Source organism: Apteryx mantelli, chromosome 12, assembly GCF_036417845.1.
Source record: "Apteryx mantelli isolate bAptMan1 chromosome 12, bAptMan1.hap1, whole genome shotgun sequence".
NCBI lineage: Eukaryota > Metazoa > Chordata > Aves > Apterygiformes > Apterygidae > Apteryx > Apteryx mantelli.
The window spans coordinates 23003828-23021701 of record NC_089989.1 but is presented as its reverse complement, the minus strand read 5'-3'; the positions used below and the strand labels follow the sequence as shown (position 1 = coordinate 23021701).

The window sequence follows — 17874 nt, the reverse complement described above, 5'->3', positions numbered from 1 at the left end:
TATTTCGCTGGGTTCGGGTCCCGTCTGTTTGGAGGGGAGCTATGGATCGTGCCCTTGCAGGGGGATAGGCTCGCTGGAGGCCAGAGCGCGAGTACACCCCCAAAAAGCCCCAAAACGCTCAATGAGCCGTCCTTCATGTTGCAAAGAAATATAAACTGGTTGGATGTCCCCAAGGGATCCAAGCCCAGAGCGAAGTCCTGGAGCTGGGTGGGATGCTGGCTTAGCGCCTGCGGCTGGCTGTTTCTTTTCCGCTGGGAACCGAACGCCTAACACCAGAACGGTGGCCATGGCCAAAGGCCAGTGCGTAGATGTCGGGCTGGGGCAGTCTGGGCTGCGCTGAGCCAAGACGAGTCTCCCCAAATCGGGAGGCAGCGAGCGGCAGAGAAGGGCCCCGCGGGCGCCGCAGAGTGGTGGCCGTGGAGAGGCTGCCCTTGCCTTCAACGGTGTCCACCAGCTTTGGACATTACGCGGTCCTGCCTCTCTTTGGCAATGCGTTTTACGCCCTGGATATGGAGATTCGGGCATGGTGACACCCGTTCCCTTGGGCAGGAGAGCAGCTGGGAAGCTCTTCCCCGGCGCGTCCGCAGCGCGGTGGCTTTCCGGTGCCCATCCCGCCACGGCGGCTGCTGCCTCCGCACCTCCGTAGGGAGTAATGCAGGGTGTTGCTCTGTTGCGGTTACAAAATTAACTGTTTTCTTCTTGGAAGAGAAGATGAGCAAAAGCTCCTCTTCGGCTGCCTTTTTTCAAGAAATGCATCTTTTGAATGTTGGAGGAAAACTTGAACTGAAAGTCAAGTAAATATACTGTATCGTGAAACCTTAGGGACCATTGAAATGAGAACAGTGGCCCATTACTGCTAAGAAGGTGTTTTATTGGGAATACGCTGACACACGTTCCCAAGAGAGCGAGTAAAAAGCGGCAGGATGCCCAACAGTAATACGGGTTATTCTCCCAGGCAGGCTAGAATATACAGTTTGGCGCTCTCAGGCTGCGTTTGAGTAAGCAGTATAATGGGCTAATAGGCATTTTTACATAAAAGGTCTCGTATTTCAACAGAGTTATTTTAACTTACATCTGTGGCAATGTACGTATATGTGTAGATAAGCTGTTGTGTAGGTAGGTTTGATTTTTTTTTATAGGGGTGCTTTTTTGTGGTGGTTGTCAGATGAGGTGAAGCATCAAGTCTCCTGGCTATAGAAGCAAAGTTGCCAGGAGAGGGCAGTATATATAAAACTATATTTCCAGGCAGGCTGTACCTGCGTCCGCCCCAGAGCGTGGTGTCCCACCTCCAAAGGCAGAGCCGGCGGCGCTGGGGCAGCTCGGGCTCACCTTGCCCGCCCTTAAAATAACGCATCTAGCCAGGAAGCAGGAGATGATCTCTTCGGTGCGGTCAGGAGTTCAGCAGTTAATGCATACCGGCAAAAAAATCATTTGATTGACATTTGTTTTGTTGATGCTTCATTCTGGGCTTCTTCTTCTTCTTCTTCTTCTTTTTTTTTTTTACCATGGCAACTTTAACGTAATGACAAAATACCTACTTTCGCTCTTGGAGCCATGGCTGTTGTCATGCCTAGTAGAGTATTTTGGTACACAGTGGTTGTTCTTTTAAAGTAGAGGTGTTGCCATCTCCTACCAGATACCACCACTGGTATTTCCTATCCTGAGCAGGCATTTGTGGTTTTGCTCTGTGTGACCGCTGTGTTTCAACCCATGGCAAGAATGGAGTTTTAATGGAAACTGCGGCATTTCCTCTACCGTACGTGACATAAATGCTATCTTGCATAATTAAGGAAAGTAGCAGAGAACCGTTAGTGGTGATTGCCTTTCAATATATTGTGTACTTTGGGGCAGAAAAATAATTTATGAATAATGCCCGTGCATACTTGGAACAATTTGCACACTGTGCTGTGAGTGATGCAGACCTGCTGGTAGAAGAGTGTGCTAATAAATTTTACTTTGTGGCGGAAACAAGAGATTACAGTTTATTAGGAAAGGAGATGGCAATTTATTAAGATCAGTCAAATATGAATGCAGAGCAAAATTGTTGCCGTTTTTATTTATTTATTTATCTTGAAGCTTGGGGGGGTGCAATTATATAAAATCTGTTGTTTACCTGTGATGCTTGATTCATTATTAATATTTTTATGTTTAGAGGGAACCATAATTTTGCTGAAATGTCTTCCATAACTCCTGCACAATCATATTCATAACTCACCTGAATGTTGACATATCCTGCTGTGTATATATAAATTAACTAGTAACACTGGCATTATAAAATGATGCATTAAATGAAGATGTGAATGGTAATTTAAAGCATGCCATGAAGTGAAATTTAAACCATTGCACAGCACTGAGGGGATTTGAAGTGACTTCCTCCCGCAGAATTTGCAGGGGCAAGAAGGAAAAAGACAGTTTCACATCAAAAAAAGAAGTACAACATGAACACAGACATTACTGAAATGTTAATGGCTTCAGTGGTCTGTTTTTAGAGACCCTAAAAATTGCTTTTCTGCCTGAAAATATTTTACTATGCGGTGTCAGCTAAGACTATTAAAAATGAGCAAAAAAAAAAATGTTTACTTTGTACTTTTTCTCAGCACTTTGCGGATAATAAGTTTCACTGTTTCCTGTTTAGTCAGTTGTTTTCCCCATTTGTTTTCGTAGGTCTTTCAAACAGCAACAAGGGAAAATGAAGCATTCTCAAAACAGGAAAATGTGATTTAACCCCAGAAAAATGGGCCTGGGGATCCCGGAGTGGGAATAGTATCCGAGATGGCTTTTTAACTCAGAACTGAAAAAAAAGAAAAAAAGAAAAGAAAAGAAAAGAAAAGAAAAGAAAAGAAAAGAAAAGAAAAGAAAAGAAAAGAAAGAAAAGGCAGCTTGCTTTTAAATTGGCAGGGCTTCCCAGCGCCGCGTTTCTCACGCTCGCAGGCGGCGCTAGCACCGAGTTTGCCGCGTCTCGGCGCTCTCGGCGCAGCACATCTGGGTCGCACCACTGGCTGCCGGCAACTTTGCCCAAGGCCACCGGTTTACTCCAACTCTGTCTGGCGGTAGCCGAGCGCAGGATTTGACCCGCCATCCGTTTCTGGAGAGCGGAACGGGAGCCGCTTGGCCCAGGCTGCCCAGGGGAACGGTCCTGAGGACGAGGACAGATGAATAGCTGTCTTAGGTAGGAACTGCCCGGTACGGGGACTAGGCATAAAATTCCCCGAATTAGGGCAGGTTGACTCTGATTATAAGAGGTTGCACCATGTGTTTTCTTTTCTTTTTTTCCCCCCCTCCACTGCCCAGAGGCAAATGGGGCTTTTCTGTTGGCAAGTCCGTGGCTTCTGTGTGAGCAGATACCTGCAGACGTCTGTTAATAAAGTGTGTTTATAAAGTAAGGGCATAACGAAACCATTTCTTCCACTGTGTTCATCTCTGTCATAAAACCTAATCTAGTTCTCTGACTTAGATCTTAGAGCCCAGTATCCACGCTACCTTCCAGTGATTTCTTTTAACTCAGATTTTGTTTGTTTTTTGCCTGTGGCTGCCACTTAATATGAATCGGATTTCACTGGTGTGCAGTGCCAAATAGCCACCTAGCCCACCACTTTCATCCCCGGTTATTTTTAATTTGTTATTTTATGCGTTCTGTTTCGAACATCCCTGTCGGATCTGATTGTTTCTGTGATGACTGCCCATAATTGAATGGATTTAAAGTGGGAGTTTATGGTTCTTCTTGGTCTTTTAAAATGTTTTGCTGGCTTAGAAAGGCATTATATTTCATGGTGACCTTACTTAACAAGTGCTACCATCTCCGTTACTAAGGGAATAGACTGAAGTTCTCAGCCCACAGCAGATGTTGGCTGAGCTTGCAGGTATGAAGCTTTTATACGAAAGGGCATAAAATGCTGTAAAAATACTGCCTGCAGGCTCTGTAGCCAGGATTCAGTGCTTAGACAGCAACTTTCATTTTCAAAGTGTTTTGCAAATATTGGTCTACAGAAGATCCCGAAATGAGTAGTAGCGTCCCCGTTTTGCGACGCGGAGGCAGAGCTGTGGAGGCCGTTGACTGCCTGTGGAAAGGTGGGCACGCAGACAGCTCCGGAGCCAGGCCAGGCATCTCCCACACTGAGTTCCTGGGAAGAAGGGCATCCATAGCTATGTTAAAAAAAAAAAGAAGAATTTCTAGGTGACTTCCCCAAGGCTAGGGAGAATTGTCAGTGCCAGAGGCAGCGTTGTGGTTTTGCTTTCCACAGCCTTATGCTCACGTTAGGCTTTTTCTCTGCCCTGGAAAGAAGTGCCTTGAACAAAGTGGAGAGCTTCACATCGTCCCATTTCTCCGCAGACATGGTGGGAGAGAGCTCTGTGGGAAGGCACGCGACCGGTCGGTGATGGGGACAGAACGGGGGCACCGCTCTGTCGTGGAGCTGCATGTGCCTGGAGATGGCTCTGTTAGAAAATAGGAATTGAAGATGTGGCTCGATCGGGGTTTTGTGTCATGTTAGTGCTGGAAGTGTGCGCTGGGGAAAGCAAGATCAGAAATTTCCAAACTGGGCTCTGTGGAGCATCTTTTGACAGGTCTGTAGAGAGCTGCCGGGTCGCCTGGCCCCCCTCCTCGTTTTCAGCTGCAAAGTTGTATTAAGGGCATGTAAAATGCACTGAGCTGCTGCTCAGGGATGCTCCTTTTCCGTGTGAGTAGCTGGTGATGTTGCCACAGTGATGCTCTTTGCAAATGCACCGGGGAAGGGGAGGTGGTCCACAGGAGAAACTGTTGAAAAGTTTAAGTCTGTGTATTCTGGAATATATTCCCCAAGCAATTTGAGTTGCTCAGGATTACTTTGAAGTCCAGGACAGGAGGGATTCTCTTAAGCGCAGGCAATAATTACTCCTAGCTCGCCGCATGCATTACCGATTTATATTGTTATTAAATGCTCAGTGTGTCGGAGAGCGTGCGTGTTTATCTGCTTGGCTCTGCACGCATGCAGCCCTGCTCGCAGCAGCCGTTCCCATGCCCCTGCGCGCTGACCTGCGCCGTCCGTGCTGCCCCTTTAAGAGGCAGGCGCGCTCGCATCCATGTAGGCTGTTTCTGGCAGATTTAGGGTCTTGCAAAAGATGCCCTTAGTCCCTTATTAAATATTCATAAGAGGGTGGGGTCGCATTTTTGTGACCTGAAAAAAATCCCATTAATAAATTTGTTATCTGACACGAAAACACTTTAGGGTGGAAAAGCAATCCGTATCGCATCCCAGTTAACATCAGCTCCCAAGTTGTCAGTAAATCGGGTCCTTTGTCTTTGCTTCTTGTGAGGTTCTTTAGCAGCATAACTAATGGGGCCATTGTCTCACGTTCATTGACTCTCGCCAATAAAGTGCGTTTCTGGCTGCAAACAGCCCTAACGCGCTTGCTGCTCCCCGGATAACTTGCCTGCAAAGTCGCTGGCCGCGCTGATTCGGCCTGCGGCGGCTGCGTGAAAATGTGAGGAGCGGCGGGGTTTCGCGAGCGCCGCCGCCGCGTGGGAGCGGGCAGCCGGGGGCAGGGGTGGGTTTTTTTTTTGGGGGGGGGGATAGGTGGGCTCGGGGCAAGGCGAGGGATTTGGGCCGGGGTTGAAGTCTCGGGGGGGGGGGGGGGAAGTGCTTCCCCGCGCACGTGGGAGCGCGGAGGGGGCTGCGCGGGGGCGGAGGGGGCAGGTGGCGCCGGCCGCGTGCGGAGTTTGCGTCCCCGCGCGGTGCGGTGCGCGGGGGGGGGGGGGGGGGGGATCCGTCACCTGCGGGCGCGGGCGGGGCGCGGAGCGGCGCGGAGCGGCGGGGCCGGCCGTGATTGGCGGCGCGGGGCGGGGCGGCTCGGCGCGGCTCGGCTCGGCGCGGGGGGGCCGCGCGGCTCGTCAGCCCGCCTGTGCCGCTCCGCGCCGCGCTCCGCCGCGCTCCGCCCGCTCCGCGCTCCGCCGCGCCGCGCCGCTCCATGGCCCCGCGCGCCGCCCGCCGCCGCCGCCTGCCCAGGTGGGTCCGCGCCGCGCCGCGCAGCGCAGCGCAGCGCAGCGCCGCGCAGCAAGTTGAGGAGGAGCGAGCGGTGCGCGGTACCGGGGGGGGGCTGCGCCGCAAACTCCGCGAAAGAGCCGGGAGCCGCGGCGCGGGAGCGATGTCCGCCGCCGCGCACGCTTTGTACTTCATCATCGTCATCACCATCCCTGTGTTGCTCTGGCTTTTCTCGCTGCTTTCCTCTAGTTCCCTGCATGCCGTGATGTGTAAATAACAGAAAGAAGGTATAGTGTGTTCTTTGTAACTTCGGCTATAAAAAGTAACCGAATAGCGTTCTCTTTTTCTCTTCTTCTTTTTTTTTTCTTCCGTGTGTGTGTGCATGTCTTTTGTTCTGGTAGTTTAGATTTGCATAGTTCCCCGGACTGTTTTTAGCTTAGCGGCGCAAGTCGCCGCAGTTCTCGAAAAGAGCAAGAGAAGAGGGGAGAAGCACAGAGCTGAATAAAATACTTTGTCAGGTTTAAATGTCAGGAACTGTGATGGTTGAATTTATTTGCTAGTCAATTTACCAGTGGGAAATTAAGTGAGTGAGCTTTCTTTTTGACGTTGACTAGTGTTATGAACTCCAGTGAAATAAATGTAACAGGATCTAAATGTAGCTAAGTTAAGTGTCAACCCTGCAACACAGTATTTCAGTGCAAATGAGATGATTTTTCTAGGGTGGTGGTAGTGGGGAGGAGGGAGCCCTTAGGAAGTGGGTGGTAAGTTTAGAGCAAAGTGCATATACACTCTTCCTCTTTGGGATTAACTCCTTCAAACCCAGCTTGTTTTAGAAAACACTGAGTATTTCAACTTGTCCTTGTCCTCACAGTATGTAAAAGCAAAGCTGGTCTGAAGCGCGGCATGTTCGTCGTGGTGTATGTGCCGGCGTTTGAAACGCTACCATTTTATATTTTTAAATAAAAACAAGTTTGGTGGTGGCAGGAAATGTGAATCATTCTGAGTGACTAAGATCTGTTTATGAAAACGAAATGGTCGGATTTATTCTAGCTATGAGTGTTGAACTGCTAACTAAAATAAATTACTCAAGTTTCTATCTAATAAAAAGTGACTTGAGCATGCTAGCTTGCCTCTTTGCAAATAAGCTGAAATGTTAAAGTCCTTTTCGTTTGGAGCAAAGCTAGTTTTCATGCCTCGTGCTTATGGGCCCAATCCTGGACTAACTTGTGAGTGTGGCTTAACTGTACTGGGAGAAGAGTTTTTCTCTCCCAAGTAGTAGAAACTCTGCCTGGTAAGTGAATACTGCCAGATCGGGCCCCTCGTTAGTATATCTACTGTGCAAAGCTTTCAGGCGTCTTAAATGTTTTTACATCAAGTTTGAAGGCCATTCTCATTGCATCTATCTTTTTAAAGTCATGTCTAAAATACAAGTTTATACGTGACTATCTCATTAGCGTGTGTATCTGTTTGGTTAAGAGCCGTGTCTTGTTGATTGTATATTTATTGTAAGTAGCAGCCTAGGAAATGTCTCAAAGCAGGCAAGGCTCCCCTTTTCCCGTCCCGTGGAAAATGTGCTTTCAGGGGGCTTTGAATGATCTCGTATGACTGCTTCCAAAAATTACACTGATAAGGCTGCGAGGATGAAACCCAAATCCTGCCTAAGCAGAGTAGCTGCCTCGGCCTAGAAAGTGATAGAGCTGAACTGAAAACTGATTGGGCTGACACTTTATAATCAAAGTTGATTTATTGTTCATTAGTAGTGCATTAGCCCTTTCAGGCAAGACAGTTATTTGTGTAGTGGCCTGTCAAACAAAAGCCTGCTAGCACCTGTCATTTCCAAACCAGGAGATAAGCAAGCAGATATTAAGATAGTGCAAACAGAAATGCACTGGAATGAGGCAAAAGTTCTAGCAATTTCCCTTTAAGAAGTAGCATTTTATTTACCCTGCTCATGCCTGGCGTCTTGGTGAGCTAGTCTGTGAGCCGGGCGTGCTCCCCCAAACCAGAGACGCGAACCGTCGGGACGAGGAGTCGCAGCCGCCGCGCTCGGCGGGCGTTTCTCGTGGTTTCAGAGCACCTCGGAGGTGAGCAGGAAGCTCAGCCAGATAACGAATCGGCGAAAGCCGGCTACTAATACGCAAGATACGGATGGTGTTTGGTAGCCTTAATCTAATTTTGTTTGATTTTGTTTTTAGCCCAAGAGCAAAATCGAGGCAAGTCGCATGTTTGCTCCCTTCCTCCTCTTCCCAATGGACAGATGTCATGAAATGATGCTCTTACTGGCAGGGGTTAATTATATGAAAACTTGATGACATCACGGTAGAGCTGTGAGAATGTCAAAATACATCTGCTGCCATATTCAGACATATTGCTCTCGGTTCTCTCCCCCTGCATCGGCTCCCCTCCCTGCTCCGAAAGGAATGATCTCATGACATAAAACAGAAAACAACACAAGTGTCAAAAGAAAACAAAATTAGTGAACTTTTGTCTGCCACCATAGAAACGAGGATTAACTTATGTTATTCCAGAGCATGGAATGGAGACTATCTGCATGAGGATATATAGTGTATTGTCTTCTGTGAATTTTCATTTGACAGGGATTTTGGAGGCTGTGATCTTAATTAAATCTCAACTGACTCAAATAATGCATCTAAAGGCATGCAGTGTTGCGTAACCTTGCTGAGTTGGTAAACCATAAATCATCAGAAAGCTTATGATAGGAAGGGCTGCTTTGAAATTTTTTTTGTTTGCTACAGTTGGGTTGTTTTTTTTTTTGGTCTTGTTTAACATACTGTGCTGTGCTACTGTGCCCCCCACCCCCCCTTTTTTTTTAAACAGCATAATTTTTGCTTAAAAAAAAAGAGGTAAGCTCCAAGACATGCTCTGACCGGTCCCTCCAGCTGAACTAAACAGAAGTCATAAATATAATGGGATTGGCAGGGAAGAAATGAAATACCAGCGCGGGCTTTCTGGGGATCTCTCTGCTAATAGGAAGGGGCGAAGGCGTCAGGTCGCTCTGCATCTTGATGATCCCTATACAAATTTTAAAAGTGTAACTCCCAGCACCGTGCTGAAATTTATCCTGCAGTGTAAATAGTTACCAGACAACACTGTGCAAAGCTAACGTGTCGCCCGTCGGGTGGAATAGGTCACGGCCGTGTTATTGAGCTAATGGCCAGCGGGGCCGGACGTGTGCGCGGGCTGAGCTGGTTTTCGGTGTGTATAATAAAGAAACCTGCCACGACAGTTGCGTGGAAAACGTTGAAGGATTTTTTTAGATGTTGGAAGTGATGGAGAGCAGTCAGAGCGATTTCTGGTGCCGCCTTTTAACCCGACAGTTCCTGTGCACTGATGCCGCTTGCAAATCCCACGTGTTATTTTCCAAAGACCGACCTAAACCCGTTGCCGTTTCGGTGTGCGGTGCTGGCGTTCCTTTACGTACGGGTGCGTGCCCTGGTCAGCCGGAGGGAAGGCAGGCAGGCAGGGAGGGAGGGAGGGTTCTCGCATTCCCAAGTTTAAGGAGTTGCACAGCTCTTGTGCTTCCCTGCTCTGCATTTCTTACGGTTTTTCAGAGCTGCTTTAGAAAAACCTATGCCGGGTGGATACAGAGCTTGGACTTGCTTTATGAAAACCTTTACTGGCAGCAAGATAACTTGCTGATGTTGTTTTCTCCCCTCTTTGCTAGGGAAAAGCAGTAGCAAGGGGCAGTTTTATCAGCACCTGCGAAACTAGATTGTGGGAAAGTCCTGACACCATAAGCCGAATTTGTTATTGTTTGGCGAAAGGCTTGGCTGGTTTTAAGCAGTTTGTTTGTTTTATTGAAAGCAGAACTGCATTACTGGAAACTGCTTCGCTGTAGTTCGGTTAAAATATGCTGGGCTGCTTTGTTTTTCTAAGGTGCTTACTTGCTCAGTTTTACTTTCCAGTTATAAAGAAAGGGAAAAAATGCATCATGCCCCTTCTGCAGAGCTGAGGTGGCCGTGTAGAGATTTTGGAGAGAAGCAGCAGCGGCAAATATCTCTTCCCCAGCTTTTTTTTTTTTTTTTTTCCTTCTTCTTAACCTTCCCAGCACAGTTTCCTCTGCTGGAAAGAGGATCTGTAGTTTGAACTGAAGTTGAATGCACGTTAGAAAAAAATAGGCTGAATATTGAGCAAATAAGTGGAATTGCTAATTATTCTTTGCACTAGTTTCGGACAGATTTGCCTTCTTTGCTTGGGTAAGATGCGCTGTTATTTTGGAGGGAGACACCCCCAACCTGACAACGGTTTTTAATTTTTAAGCTTTATCTTGCCCTTAAATCTGAAACATCATTGTTCAAATAACTGAGAACAAGGTAAACCAACAACATCAAAAAGGTCGGCTTCTGTGATTTCTCAAGGGCTTGTTATTTTGTACTCTCCAATTCTATTTGATGTCTTGACAAAACAAGATGACACAAGGGAGAATACATTAAATTTTGATTTTCATCTAACCTGTTACAGTCGTGGCAGCTTAATTTCTTTTACTTTTTCCCGAAGACGGCTTTTTGCACAATTACGCTAATTGCCAGGCCGCTTTACAAGCAGGTTTCTTTGCGGGTTTCCCATTTGCCTTGATTTTGCGAGGCGGTTTTTTGAGCGCGTGCTGACCTTTCACACGGCGAGCCGGCTGGTTGGAGTGTGTCTTCATTAGAAGTAAATCAGTGAATGGCAAGATTGTCAAAGAAGGCACTGATGTTTTCTCATTAGAATCTAATTTGCACCGTTGTGCTTAGCCGCGCGCTGCTCAGATGTAGGTGGCTGGGATAGGTGTGAAAAACTGCACGCTTTAAGCAAATAAAGTTTACAACTGTTACAAAGGCTGCAGTTGCACCCCGAGTGGCAATGCCGAAACGAGTGTTTAAGCCGAGCTGAAGTTGCCTTCGTGCTCTTTTTGCACTGCCTCTCCACAGCTTGCTTTGAGGAGGGGAATGTTTTTCAGCAACTTGCTGATTTTTCAGCTGGCCAGCACGGTGTCCGGCTTTGCAGATGCCCCAGGTTTGCAGAGCAGCCCGCTATGCGTTCGACTCCTGTAGGAAAAAAACAGTCGTAAAGTGAGGAGGGGGCTGCTCATCCCCTGGGAACGTGTCTGGGGGGGCTGCAGGGTTTTTTTTTTTTTTAAGTCTGACATGGAAAAAAGTCCCTCTGTGTAACACCTCTTCTTTTTGTTCACATAAAATTCTAGGCATATTAAATGTTGCTGATTCAATCACAGTCTTTTATTATTTAATTAAGCTCCCCTTAATGTATTAATGAATTAATACACAAATGTAGGGAGTCTGACATGATGATCATTCTCAGTATATTAAAGATGTTTGGGAGAGAGAAGGTTTCAAGGGGTTTTCAAGGGCGTCAGGGGCATTTTGGATGTTTCCAGACAGTGCTGCTTTTGGTTTGTTTGAGGGTTTTTTGGCAGAATATGTTGCTCTAACGTTTCCTTTCCGAAACTCCAGAAGAAATACTGATTTTTTTTTTTACTTTTTTAGCTGAATCATTATAAAATATCACCGCCGTTGAGAATCATGTACAGCAGGTTATAATTTTTCCTTTCGTGTTGGTGGAGCAGGAAACAAAAATGATAACTTTTTAAAATGTAAAAAAAGATGATGATAATCTTGAAGCTGCAATCTCATGCTGCTTATTAAATGAGTATTTGGTTGCGTGCGTTCCGTTTTAGTCTGTATTTGACAAATGTTAGATGTAGAAAGGATTTAATTTATGTAAACTTTATATTTTTATGCAAATTAAATGGGTATTTATTATAGCTGAAACAATTATCCTGGCACTTAGTGAGAAACCTGGTATGCATGAGAAGTGGTCGATAAGATCAGATGTTTCATTCTGTAAACAAATATGAAAATATTCCAGTTTTTCCTGAGCTAGAAAAGAATAGCGAAGGCAGCAGGCATCCTGACATACCCAGGAATGTCAGAATCGCCTCCGTTACTGGGATCCCCAGGTCAAAGGCAGATCTTTCCTGCTGATAAAATGCAATGCACAGAATTATAATAATAAAATGCTAATTTAATTTTAAAGAGGGTTTTTTCCCCTCTCTTTTAGTGGGGAGCTGTATTGTTAGGGAGAGGACAGTTATGCTAATGACTGACTACTTAGCTGATTTTACATTAATATAATAAACATTACCTGTCTTAATGTGTTGTGCAATATTATGGCAAAATAACTAAGTCTAAAAGTGAGATTCCATTTTGCATAATGAAACAGGATTACGGTTTCCACATGAATAATTCTTACGGTGGCTTTTTTTTGTTGTTGTTTTGAGGAGTGAAATGTTATGTCAGAAACGCTTGACTCCTGGGAAGGGCGCAGGTCCCCTCGGCGGTACTTTTTGTTTTGCGGGGGTCTGCGATGGTTTGTGGCATTGCGCTTTCTGTTCGCCACGATGTCAGGGGTTTATCTTGCCTGGTGGCATGAGCGAAGCTATTTTGCATTGTTTTGGTTGAGATTTTCTTCATTTCGGTTGTTTCGCCCACGACGGCATTCTAATGAGACAGCTCAAATCAATAGTTTGGGTTTTTTTGCCTAGCCGTATCTATTTTTCATGTAGCCCAATATTTTTAACTGTTCCTCAGCCACTTGTTCTTCCTGCGTTCAGTTGTGCTTTGCTCCGTTTAACTTTTCTCGCAAAACCTTTAAGTGAAGAATAATAATAATAATTATTTTTTTTTAGAAATCCAAAGTACCTGGTGTGAGAAGTTAGCTGAAATCAAGTTTGAGCTTACGACAGAAAAGGATTTTCTGGCAGAGCTGTGCTTTATGGATTCAGGCAATCCTTCCCGTGTGCCGTGCCTGCCTGCTAGCAGCTGACAGGACTGTAACCGTAGCCAGCGGTGAGGGCACAGCGTGTGAAAATTGCATCCTTTCCCCCCCACACGCACACCCTTCGTACAAGATTATTTGCAGTTATTTAGCTAGTGTTTCATTGTGTTAATATCAGCGAAAAGGGGGGAATGCAGCTGCTTGGCGAGGTCTAAATCACGCTCATCCCCACGCCCCGCGTCCGGATTGCACGCAAGAGCGACAAACGCATCCGGGCCGCGGCCGCCCCGGGAAGCGCCAGGTGAACTCGGCGCGAGCGGCCGAAGCTCCCCGTGGCCGGCGGCCCCGACGCGCGGCGGGCTCCCGCGGCGGGCAGGGAGGGCGCCCGCGGAGCGGCGGCAGCTTGCGGGGCGTCCGGGCGAAGGGCGGGCGGGAAGGAGCCTGCCGGAGGTGGAGAGCGCCCGAAAACAGTTGCGAGTATTAAGGACGTTCTTTTGCCGTTGAGGGTATTAGCATGTCGGCAGGTCTCTACTAGCACGGATGCGAAAGGCAGATTGCAGCTGTATTTTTACCTTTGCTGCCAGGTTTACGTGCAGCTGGGTATCTACCACACCCTATTGTTATCAGTCAACAATACCAGAAGAGGTTCATTAATCATGTCAATAACAACAATCATGTTTCAGGTGGAAAATGGAAATAAACAACTTAAAAAAAGAAAAGAAAAGATTGATTTCTGTTCTGCATGCTCGGTTAGCATTCTTTAAATATATCTGCCAGTACTTTAATTTGAACTTCAACTCCCTGAAGGCAGTAAGACAGAATTATTTTAGTCCTTCATAAACTGCCTTCTGTGATTCATTGTTAACTCATAAAACACACTCATTTTCGTGTACTTAAACAGTTAAGCCATTTTTAAAGTTGGTTTGTAATTTTTTTTGGCAACACATTCAAGTTGACATCTGAGAGATAGAAATCTAAAATTAATTTATAGCCCTCAGTTTAGGTTTCAGTTACTATCAGGCAAAATATCAGAAATAAATATTTTTTACCTAACGTAATGTAAAGTATATTGCACAGTATCTAAAATAAAGTTTAGTTTTGACTGAATACACTCAAAAAGGGACCCATAAATATTAGAGAGCTGTAGTTAAGAACTTACATGACTGTTTTAAATACTATTGATTTAAACCACTGGCTAGATTTTATGAATCAAAGTGTAATTTCCAAGCTTTGGCTATATTTCTCAACGCTAAAGCACTCTCTCTTGTGTGCCTTTAGCAGCTTTCCAGACATTCAACACGGGATTAAATGATAGTAGTTACAATGATCAATAGGTTAAGACCGGTACAATCACTCTTACCGCTAATGACCTCGGTAGTAATGGGTAATAAAGTGTGGGCTATAATAGCCTATTGCTGGTGCTGCATGCCCTTTGATTCCCAGTATTACTAGGGACTAGCTACATGAAAAAGTTGGACGTTGGGAGTTAAGAGAGTGGATATATAGGCCATAATTCTTAACTATTTGAAGTCCTTGAGCAGGACGTGTGCGCACGCCTGTTCGGTGCGCGCGCGCATGCGTGTGCGCGGGTGATTTTTCACGCGGTAGTTTTTGGTTCACCTGGATTTGTTTGTAAAAGGCTTCCGTAAGTTATTCTCATGGCAGGCTGAAGCACAAACTTTGGGTAAATCTAGGCATTACTGTATTTATAAATTGAAGGCGAGGCCTTCGTTGGAGACACAGATGTGGTGTGAGAATGTGGTTTCAGATGGCGAAAGTAAGTTGAACGGATCAACGCAATCCTGTTCTCCTAAGCCTGGCTTTTGTATATATGTATGTGTATATATTTTTTTCTTACTGGTTAAGTGCTTCTGTTTTAGCCAAGAGCGCGCAGCTAGGAGATCCTTCACCGGAAGGTACATGGCCAGTTTTCAAAGGCAGGGCCAAACCCCTAGATTTAGCCCGAGATAAAAGCGCGAGGGAGCCGTGGAAGCGGAGGGGAGTTGCCTGCGCGTAGCCGGCGGCGGAACGTGGCCCTTCTCCGCATTAATCACCAGCGTGTAGGGTTTGCAGCACCCCACCCTATTCCTGTCTGCATCCCCGGCTGCCGTCATAAATCTGACTGAGGAGTGTTTGTGTTGTATATCATCCAAGAATGGCACAGAAACATACTTAAACATGCTTCCTTTTCTGTTTGCTCAGTCCAACTTCAATGAGAGGTAGTACAAACCCGAGGGTAAAGCAGACTTCTCTGGGGATGGGAATAACGAAGGTGAGTCAGGCTTAAGGGCGAAGAGAGTGACTGCAGTATTTAATTAAATAATTGTCCGCTCCCCAAAAGTTTTCCAAAAGACTTTGGATTAAGATATTCCGAATTAATGGGATTACCCATCCTGACGACTCAGTGTCCTCGGAGCGTGTCCCGCTTGACAAGGCAGCGGTGTATCGCGGGGGCTGGCTGGCGTTTTCCCTGCAGAAACGCCCAAAACCTGCCGGCCCGGCCCCAGCCGGGGCAGCGGGAGAGCGGCCCTCGGCTTCGCTGGGGCTGGAGCTTGACCCATGATTAAATCTCGGTTTTGCTGGGCTTCGCACCTGACGGCCCAGCTGTGGACCACCTTAGACAGGTGGCAAGGCGCTGTGGGGCTAAGGTCTCACAGAGGACCTCGCAGCGCTTGCATTAACGGGATGGCAGAAGTGCGCAACTGTTAGGCTGCTTTTTTTTCCCCCCAAACAAATGTTTTCAAAGCAGTATCTGGCCCTGGCACACAACATGTACACAACAACATGGGAAGATGTGCAGTGTACATGAATCTGACCTTCAGGAACCATTTTTAGTTCATCAAAATTAGTGATGCTGAGAAATCAGGACATCAGTGCATAATGACTGTGAAATTAGGAATGAGAGCTTGCTATGCAAATGACAGGACAAATCATGTGAAAAAGTCAAGATAAACTGCATATTAAGACATTATGTTACATAAAATTAATACTGCATTTCTCACTTGCTTACTACTACACTGGAAGATTTTTTTTTTTAAACTCTTTTATCTTCTGATCAGCTATTGTCTGCTGATTTTTTAAAAAGTGGTGCACAGAAAAAGTGCTAAACATATTATTACCTTTTATTGTAATACATGAGATGACAGGAGATCCTTTTTAGCAAAGTATATCCTTTACTGCTTTTAGTTTTGTGCTGTCACATATTTGATTTGAAACTATAGAAAAGTAAGGTGCTTAAATATTACTGTTAAAACTCATACGGGTTTTGTCTTTTCCTCTATTGTTTTTTTCTTCCTTTTCTTTTCCTTTTTTGGGGTGGAGGGTAGAGGGGTGGGTTTCTAGAGAAATAGTCTTCTTGCATTACTAGGACTGACAAAATGGTTCTCATGTAGTCTGCAAATTAAACACAAGTGCAGTGATTATTTTGAATAGCTAAATTACATTCTAGAAAGCTTGCAGAATTCATAGCATTGTCATTAGGTATCCGCTTGAATACAATTTGTGTAACCTTGGCCAAGACAGCCTGTCATTTTAATGTCAGTGTTTTATCTGAACAAGACATCATCCTTTCAGATACAGTGTACAGGTTCCTTGCAAAGATGCCCGTGCAGAAACGTGTTAACAGTTGCAAATATGAAATGCTATCAAGTTCATCACTGTAGCTGTTTGTCACTGAAATGTCATGGAAAGCGGCTTTTAATGGTATCTCACATAATATGAAAGAATTGAAGACATCTGTATGCCGGGTGAATATGGAGCGGTAAAGACATCGTAGTAGGGCCCTTCTGTTAAAATTGCTTAGGAGTATAGCACTGTTATTCACATCGCTGAGCCTTCCTTCAATTTGCTTAAAAACCTGTCGTGATAGGGTCTAAGTCTCATCAGCACGGGACACGCGGTTGTGGGGATTTTGTACGGCGGGGAGGGAAAGGACCGAATTGGCGCTTTCTGGTGAAAACAGCTGCATCTGAGCAGGTTTTACTGTGTTGCTTTCTTTGAAGTATTCCCGCCGCAGCAATGTTGGGCAGAAAGCCCCTCGCTGCGGTGGGCTCCGAGGAGCCCGTCGCCTCGGGCCTTTCCTGACCTGCCCTCTGCTCTCTGCCCGCGCTCCAGGTTCCCGTGTCGGTGGCTATGATGACACCTCAAGTGATCACTCCCCAGCAAATGCAGCAGATCCTCCAGCAACAAGTGCTAACGCCCCAGCAACTCCAAGTCCTGCTCCAGCAGCAGCAGGCACTCATGCTTCAACAGGTAATTCTTTCCTCGACGGCCGCTGCGACGGCTCCCGGGGTCCCTGCCCGCGTCGTCGTGCGCGGGAAGGCGCTGGCTGCTCTCCTCTTCTCAAAGCCAAAAATAGCCTCTGGAAGCGAACGCGGGGAGCGGCGCGGGGAGCGTTTCCAAGAGCAGCTAAATAATAAAGACGCGTGTTGGAGTGTCGGGACTTCAGCAGATGTGCCCGTCGCTTTTGCTTTTGCATGCCCCAGAAAGCGCAACGTGCCACGATTAATTGGCATTAAAGAAAGTAGTGGAGGGGTACTTTACATTTTTAGACCTTGTTGCCTCCATCTGGGACTGTAAAGGGCTATTGAAACGGCGGCAATAAAAGCTGAGGAGGTTTGCCAGCCCTGCTCCGTTTAATTTCAGCCAACGTACGCTCCGCAGCGTGTCGGTCTTCCTCAGCGCCCCGTTCCAACGCCGGGTCCTCTTTTCAGCTACAAGTTGCTACCGACAAAATACGTTTATCTTAGCGTGCGGCATAACACGGCTTCATTAATTCCAGGCTGATGTGAACGTCCGCTGTAAACTGACCTTGGGTACGCTTCCCGTGCCGCCGCGCTCCCTCCCTCGCCGGCCGGCCGGCCGGATGCCGGGACGGCATACGTCTGGGGAGCAGGGAGGAGGAGAGTATCTCCCAGGATGTCTATGCATGTATTGAACAACACTTAATACAGCCAAACCCTATCATTTAGAAAGCATGTATGTATCACAACAGAGATGCGCCAGGCTCTCAGCAAGGGCATTTTGGCTTTGTTGTTACAATCAAAGGTCATTCCGTGCCTTATTTTAATTAGTTTGTGTAGAAAATGGTATGTTTTTCATCAGTTCATTTTGGAGATTACTT

General features: G+C 46.4%; 1 protein-coding gene across 16 annotated transcripts in view; it reads left to right on the top strand.

Moving 5' to 3' along the window:
* Positions 1–17874, top strand: part of FOXP1 (forkhead box P1) — a 385930-nt gene that overhangs the window by 293643 nt on the left and 74413 nt on the right. For 13 of the 16 annotated variants that reach the window (XM_067303481.1, XM_067303486.1, XM_067303484.1 and 10 more), the window contains one exon: positions 16866–17003. In XM_067303481.1, the coding sequence (XP_067159582.1) occupies positions 16866–17003 (138 nt within the window). Of the gene's footprint in view, positions 1–2804; positions 3170–5397; positions 5461–6172; positions 6245–16865; positions 17004–17874 lie in introns of those variants that run through there. The other 3 variants (XM_067303489.1, XM_067303488.1, XM_067303490.1) reach the window with 3 other exon arrangements.